A 7,766-nucleotide genomic window follows, 5' to 3' on the forward strand; every position below is an offset into this window, starting at 1 on the left:
TCTATTCCTGCTTGGGGGCTGGGTTGGATCACATGGTCTGGCTGGTGGGAGGGAGCAAATTGGCACCTGGCTACAGAGCAGGAGTCTCTAATGGTATTCTCAGGTCAGAGACAAGTGGTCTTAGGCTGAAGGTAGGCTGGCCAGCTTCCCCTGGCTCAATTCTTCATTCTTGGCAACTGTCCATGGGTCTGGGTGGTGGATGGTGAGGCCTGGGTTTGTGCTCTGGACTTCTTCAGCCACCTGCACAACATGTACCATGAGGCCCAGACCACTGGACCTTGGCAGCCCACAGTGGGCCTGTAAATGCTGGCAGTGGGCTGTGCCTACTGTAAGAAACCTTTCAGGAGGAAGCAGGCAGGGAGGTGAAGAAGCAGCTGGCTTAGAGCCTTTTAGCAGAAGCACAAGTGAGAGTGGGACCCAGGAGCTTTACCTCCTGGGGTTTGGGAGTACATGGTTATCAGCATTTTCAAAACATAAGCTGCAGAGAGTTCTGGAGCAGTTTTCCTAGTGACTTTAGCAATGGCTCCTGAGGGCCTCCAAGCATCAGATATGGGTGTATTTGCTTTTCAGAAGCAGATGAAGTACTTGGAGCAGCAGCAGGATGAGACCAAACAAGCGCAAGAGGAGGCCCGCCGACTCAGGAGCAAGATGAAGACCATGGAGCAGTGAGTTTGGAGCTGGGTCCTGCACTGTGCCTTTGCCCCCAGGGCCTGCAAGTTCTTATGACTGCAACAGGGAGTGGGATTGGGTCATGTCCGAGGCTTGAATCTCCATAGGCCATGGAGGGCCGAGGTCAGCTGGGTGTGGGCACAGATCTTAGCCTCTATGAACTCTTCCACCATTCTAAGGAATGGGAGCCCTTGCCACATTCCTCCCTGTCTCTGTTGCCTGTGGCCAGATGACCTGGTGGGTTTTTCCCTCCAGGAACCTCTCTCCAGGAAATCCCTCACCTTGAGACCCTCTTTCAGCACCTCTTCTTTCTCAGCAGCATCCTTGGAGCTATGCTCATCTCTGCTGTGGGGCCTTTCCTTGGGCACACCCACCTGCTAAACATCCTAGCAGCCTAGCCTGTTACCTTAGCAACGGCAGCAAAGGAAGGCAGAGCTGCACTGGGTACCTACCCATCAGCCTCCAGATTGCAAATGCCGTGGGCTGGGTGTGTTTTTCAGGATTGAGCTTCTACTCCAGAGCCAGCGCCCAGAGGTGGAGGAGATGATCCGAGACATGGGTGTGGGACAGTCAGCGGTGGAACAGCTGGCTGTGTACTGTGTGTCTCTCAAGAAGTGCGTACTGTGGCCCCTCTCAGCAAACACAGGAGATAGGCCATGGGGCTCCCGCCATGTCATTGCTTCCCATCTCTTGTAAAGCAGATAGAGCTAAGGGGCAAACTCTGGAGCCATGCTGCCTTTGAACCCTGATTCCACCTCTCAGCAGCTATGTGGCCTGGTTCCAGTTTCTTGGCTTCTTTGACCTTCAGCTTCCTGAATGGAGATAGTAGTAGACCTGCCTCATAGGATTGTTGAGAGGATTGAGTGTGAATCTTTTTTTTTTTTTTGAGACGGAGTCTCGCTCTGTCGCCCAGGCTGGAGTGCAGTGGCGGGATCTCGGCTCACTGCAAGCTCCCCCTCCCAGGTTCACGCCGTTCTCCTGCCTCAGCCTCCTGAGTAGCTGGGACTACAGGCACCCGCCACTGCGCCCGGCTAATTTTTTTTATTTTTAGTAGAGACGGGGTTTCACCGTGGTCTCGATCTCCTGACCTCGTGATCCGCCCGCCTCGGCCTCCCAAAGTGCTGGGATTACAGGCATGAGCCACCGCGCCCGGCCTGAGTGTGAATCTTAAGTGCTGTTTCTAAGGGAGTTGACCTAGCTCTCTGAGCTATAAGCCCCATTGTGATTGATATCTAGAGCTTGTTCCCCTTTAGCACTATGATCCTGCCTGGCTTGGATCAAACTCGTATTCTTACTCTGGTGGGTGTAAGGTTGGCAGGAAGGGTGGAGGGTCACTTAGCTGAGAGGCATAGAGGGTCCAAGATGCTTCCTTTAAGACCAGGTGGTAGGCCGGGCGCGGTGGCTCAAGCCTGTAATCCCAGCACTTTGGGAGGCCGAGATGGGCGGATCACGAGGTCAGGAGATCGAGACCATCCTGGCTAACACGGTGAAACCCCGTCTCTACTAAAAAGTACAAAAAACTAGCCAGGCGAGGTGGTGGGCGCCTGTAGTCCCAGCTACACGGGAGGCTGAGGCAGGAGAATGGCGTAAACCTGGGAGGCGGAGCTTGCAGTGAGCTGAGATCCGGCCACTGCACTCCAGCCCGGGTGATAGAGCGAGACTCCGTCTCAAAAAAAAAAAAAAAAAAAAAAATACCAGGTGGTTTAGGGGGCCCCCTAGTGAGACTGGGGCTTTCTGCATGCCCTCTCAAGTCACCAGTGCCTGCAGGACAGGCAGGAGGAAAGAGTCACTTCCTTGCGTTCTCTGCAGGACCCTCCACAGTGCCACCTGGTACTTACTGGGCTCAGGTGTCAAAGTAGGAATGAGAATGAGTTGAGGGGTTGGGCAGTGCTTTGTGTTAGATTAGTGCTGTGGCTGACCTGCAGGTGTTCTTTTCTGGCATCTCTTTCCATGGCCACATTGCAGAGAGTACGAGAATCTAAAAGAGGCACGGAAGGCCTCAGGGGAGCTGGCTGAGAAGCTGAGGAAGGATTTGTTTTCCTCCAGAAGCAAGGTAACTTAGCAGTGAACACGGGTTGAAGGAGAGGCAGCTTTCCTTTTGTCATGCTCACTCTGGTCTCCTGAGCAAGGCCATGGGACCTGATGGCACAGCTGACTCCCTGGGGCAGCTGGATGACTTATAGAGATTTGTTACCAGTCCTTACTGGGCATTGGTCTGAATATGTGACTTGTCCAGTAGGGATAGACAGATCACAGAGGTGTCTGCCAACATGTGGACACTCATGCTCCCCTCTGCTCTTCCCAGCTCCTGGGTACCTCTCAGCTGGCTGGAGAGCACAGGCCCCAAATGTGACAGCGTCAGGGGCGTATTTTTGCACCATGTCTGGAGTAGGAGGGCTCCTGGAACCTGATTCGGTCAGCATAGCTGCTTTTACTTCTGGCATGGTGCAGCCACAGGCTGCAGGATGTAGGAAGCAGCCTTTGCTTCTGGGCAGCTCCGGATGTGCATTGCCAGACTGAGGCTTAGCCTCAGAGAGCTGGGATCTCTTCCCATACCCCTAGTCTCTTCTAGACTCTAGGCTACCTTGATCACTCACTGGGGAGCAGCAGGAGGGGGCAGGGAACAAGGCTAACACTTGGCTTGTCCTTCACTCCCTACACTTTCTTATAGTTGCAGACAGTCTACTCTGAATTGGATCAGGCCAAGTTAGAACTGAAGTCAGCCCAGAAGGACTTACAGAGTGCTGACAAGGAAATCATGGTGAGGAACATCCCTGGCTTGACAGGAATGAGGGGTGGTTTGTGTGCCCTCCCAAAGCAGGGCTGGGCTATCTCTGCCCAGGACCCTTGCACCAGTCAGTGGTGGTTCTGGGCCCCTGCATCTTCCTGGGTGAGGGTGTGCCCCTTGGCCCTGGTCTGAACTGGAACCTGGGCCTCCTCAACAGAGGGCAGATAGCACCATGAGTCTTCCCTCATAGTCTGTCCTGTACTTACATCCCTGAGGTCCCTCATCAGAGGAGGGACTGTAGCTGGGGCTTGGCCTCCTGAGCCTAATAATGGGGTATCAGGCCTTGCTCTGTTCCCAGTGGGCCGGCCTTTCATGCATGCTAGTCATGTCCTCTGCATTATCTCTGGACTTGATGCCTCAGCCTTTCTCTCACACACTTTTCTTTCCCTCCCCAAGAGCCTGAAAAAGAAGCTAATGATGCTGCAGGAAACTTTGAACCTGCCACCAGTGGCCAATGAGACTGTCGACCGCCTGGTTTTAGAGAGGTTTGTTGAGCCTTGGGCGGTACAGGGGTCACAAGGTGGGAGAGCTTTCTGGTAACAGTCTTTACTCCTTCTGGCTTTGGTGGGGTGGGTGACCTTTGTGGACCTGATGTCTGCAGACAACCTGCCCTGGAAGCCAGCCAAGATTTAGCTGGCAGGCAGCTTTGAAGCAAATTAGTCTCTGACATGGAGAGGCCAGAGAAGGCCAGAGGACCTAGAAGTGGTCTGAGAATAGGGCAGGAGCACTGACTGTCTTGGGGCATCCTGTTTATGGAGTAGCTCCCCACATGTATCTGTCCACCCTAGATTTTGAAACAAATATGAAACCACTCTAAAATAATTCCCCTACTGCCAGGAGTGCATGCTTTAAAGCTGCCAGCAGAGGGAGCCAAGAGGCAGAAGGATTGGTGTCGCCGCAAGCATGGGCATCTGTTTCTGCTCCTGAGAGTTTCACAGAAACAGACTAGCTGAGAGCATCCTCAAGGCTACTTCCTGCCTGCCGAAAGTCCCCAGCAAGGACCCAGATAGAAGGCACACAACTCCTGTCAGTGGCCCCAGTGTTTTTTTTTTTTTAATGGAGTCTCACTCTGTTGCCAGGTTGGAGTGCAGTGGCATGATCTTGGCTTACTGCAATCTCTGCCTCCTGGATTCAAGCGATTCCCCTGCCTCAGTCTCCCAAATAGCTGGTATTACAGGTGCACACCACCATGCCCGGCTAATTTTTTGTATTTTAGTAGAGACAGGGTTTCACCATGTTGGCCAGGATGGTCTCGATCTCCTGACCTCCTGATCCACCTGCCTCGGCCTCCCAAAGTGCTGGGATTACAGGTGAGAGCCACCATGCCTAGTTGCTTTTGTTTACTTTCTTTACCTCTTCAGTGTGCTGGAAGGCCTGGACTCCTACAGCAGGTCCTTGATGAGTGCCCACTGCATGGCAGGCCTTCTCTGTTCTCTTGGAGCTTATGTTCCAGTGGGATAGATGAGCTGGGAGTTTCGATGGCTAAGCCCACAGCCCACCAGCTATATACTACATTATAGAATCTGGTCTGTAGCTCCCAGCTGGGGACAGGCCCACCTCATTCTGAGTAAGCTTCATGCCAGGGCCTGTAGCCCATTTGGTACAGGGAGGACAACAATGGTCTCCCTTGGCTTTCAGGCCAGCAGGACACTAAATTGACAAACTTTCATAAGCTGGGCTGGGCTTGTCATCAAGCCACATGAGGATGACTTCATTCATTTTTGTCTCCAGTATTTTTCTGGGCATAACTATCGAAGTGGTTGGCTGAGTGCATTGACTCATACCTGTAATCTCAGCGCTTTGGGAGGCCAAGGTGGGAGGATTGCTTGAGTCCAGGAGTTCAAGACCAGCCTGGGCAACATAATGAGACCCTGTATCAAAAAACTTAAAACTTAATCAAACATGGTGGCACACACTTGTAGTTCTAGCTACTCAGGAGGCCAAGGCAGGAGAATCACTTGAGCCCAAGAGTCGAGCTATGATTGTGCCACTGCACTGCATCCTGGGAGACAGAGTAAGACCCTGTCTCTCTTGAGAGACCAGGCACGGTGGCTCATGCCTGTAACCCCAGCACTTTGGGAGGCTGAGTCAGGGGATCACCTGAGGTCAGGAGTTTGAGACCAGCCTGACCAATATGGTGAAATCCCATCTCTACTAAAAATACAAGAATTAGCTGGGTGTGGTGGTGGGCGCCTGTAATCCCAGTTACTCGAGAGGCTGAGGCAGGACAATCGCTTGAACCTGGGAAGTGGAGGTTGCAGTGAGCTAAGATCGCACCACTGCACTCCAGCCTGGGTGACAGAAAGACTCTGTCCCAAGAAAAAGAAAAAAAAAATTACGGTGGCAGATCTGTTTGTTTTTAGCAAAAGCCCATCTTTTAACTAGGCATTAGACAGCACCAGCACAGTCTATTCTTGTTTTTGTTTGTTTGTTTTGAGATAGGGTCTCATTCTGTTGCCCAGGCTGGAGTGCAGCGGTGTGATCACAGCTCACTGCAGCCTTGACCTCCTGGGCTCAGGTGATGTGATCCTCCTGCCTCAGCCTCCTGGATAGCTGGGACTAAAGTGCTGGGATTACAAGCATGAGCCACCATGCCCATCCTAGGCACGGCATCTTCTAAACTCAGAGCCTCAAGCTCTCAAAAATGGTTGTTGAATCCTCAGCAATAGCATTGCCCTGTCTTCTTTGTGTTCTGATGGCAAGACCCTCACAACTACAAGTGACCTCAAAGACTGCCTCTACCTTTCTCCTGTGACTGCTAATGTGTTACTACAGAGGTCTGGAAGAAGTCTTAAGTTTTCTTGGGTCACCTGCTTGGGAGGCTGAGGTGAGAGGATCACTTGAGCCTGGGAGGTCAAGGCTGCAGTGAGCGATGATCACGCCACTGCACTCTAGCCTGGGCAACAGAGTGAGACCTGTCTCAAAAAAAAAAAGTCATGTCAAGGAAGGTGGAAGAGTAGAAAGCTCCAGGAATCCATCTCTCTGTGGCAACAGTTGAGCTGGCTGAAACTATCTGAAGCAACCACTTTGGAAATCTGGTCTAGTAGAACATTTTCAGCATCCAGGGAAGAGGTTGATGAAGAAGCTGGTAAACTTCAGTAAATTTTCTCATAGCAGCTCCACCTCCTGGGCTCAAGTGATCCTCCTGCCTCAATCTCCTGAGTAGCTGGGATTGACTACAGGCATGCACCACCATGCCCAACTAATTTTTTGTAGAGACAGGGTCTCACTTATTGCCCAGGCTGGTCTTGAACTCCTGACCTCAAGCGATCCTCCTGCCTGTGCTTCCCAAAGTGCTGGGATTACAGGTGTGAGCCACCTTTTCTTTTCCTCCCCTCCCCTCCCCTCCCCTCCTTTCCCCTTCCTTTCCTTTCCTTTCCCCTTCCTTTCCTTTCCTTTCATTTCCTTTTTTTTCTTTCTTTTCTTTTTGAAACGGTGTCTTGCTCTGTCGCCCAGGCTGGAGTACAGTGGTGCCATCTTGGCTCACTGCAACCTCCACTTCCCGAGTTGAAGCGATTCTTCTGCCTCAGCCTCCCGAATAGCTGGGATTATAGGCACGCTCCACCATGCCCAGCTAGTTTTTTGTATTTTTAGTAGAGACGGAGTTTCACCATGTTGGCCAGGCTGGTCTTTAACTCCTGACCTCAAGCGATCCTCCCACCTTGGCCTTCCAAAGTGCTGAGATTACAGGTGTGACCCACCATGCCCAGCCACCACCATTTCTTGATTTAAAATTAGGAAAATTAAGAAATTTCTGGCTGGATATGGTGGGTGTACTAAAAATACAAAAATTAGCCAGGTGTGGTGGTGCATGTCTATAATCCCAGCTACTTGGGAGCCCGCCACCTCGCCTGGCTAGTTTTTTTGTATTTTTTTAGTAGAGACGGGGTTTCACTGTGTTAGCCAGGATGGTCTCAATCTCCTGACCTCGTGATCCACCCATCTCGGCCTCCCAAAGTGCTGGGATTACAGGCTTGAGTCACCGCGACCGGCAGCAATATTTTTTATTGTGGTAAAATATAAACAAAATTCACCATCGTAACCATTTTTAAGTACATTTCTGTGGCGTCAAGTACAATTACTTGCTGTGCAGCCATCACCACCATCCCACTCCAGAATGTTTTCATCTCCCCAAGGTGAAATTCTATACCCAGGCCGGGCGCAGTGGCTCAAGCCTGTAATCCTAGCACTTTGGGAGGCCGAGACGGGCGGATCACGAGGTCAGGAGATCGAGACCATCCCAACATGGGCTAACATGGTGAAACCCCGTCTCCACTAAAAAATACAAAAAACTAGCCGGGCGAGGTGG

At 51.8% G+C, this 7,766-nt stretch overlaps 1 protein-coding gene across 1 annotated transcript in view; it reads left to right on the forward strand.

Annotated features, from left to right (window-relative positions):
• TRAIP (TRAF interacting protein) overlaps positions 1 to 7,766 on the forward strand; it is a 29,119-nt gene that overhangs the window by 12,863 nt on the left and 8,490 nt on the right. Inside the window, exons 6-10 of the mRNA XM_025376000.1 lie at positions 571 to 665; positions 1,170 to 1,283; positions 2,635 to 2,722; positions 3,341 to 3,430; positions 3,854 to 3,942. Coding sequence (XP_025231785.1) covers positions 571 to 665; positions 1,170 to 1,283; positions 2,635 to 2,722; positions 3,341 to 3,430; positions 3,854 to 3,942 — 476 coding nt within the window. The remainder of the gene's footprint in view (positions 1 to 570; positions 666 to 1,169; positions 1,284 to 2,634; positions 2,723 to 3,340; positions 3,431 to 3,853; positions 3,943 to 7,766) is intronic.

The sequence above is a fragment of the Theropithecus gelada genome, chromosome 2 (assembly GCF_003255815.1).
Source record: "Theropithecus gelada isolate Dixy chromosome 2, Tgel_1.0, whole genome shotgun sequence".
In the NCBI taxonomy this organism is placed as follows: domain Eukaryota; kingdom Metazoa; phylum Chordata; class Mammalia; order Primates; family Cercopithecidae; genus Theropithecus; species Theropithecus gelada.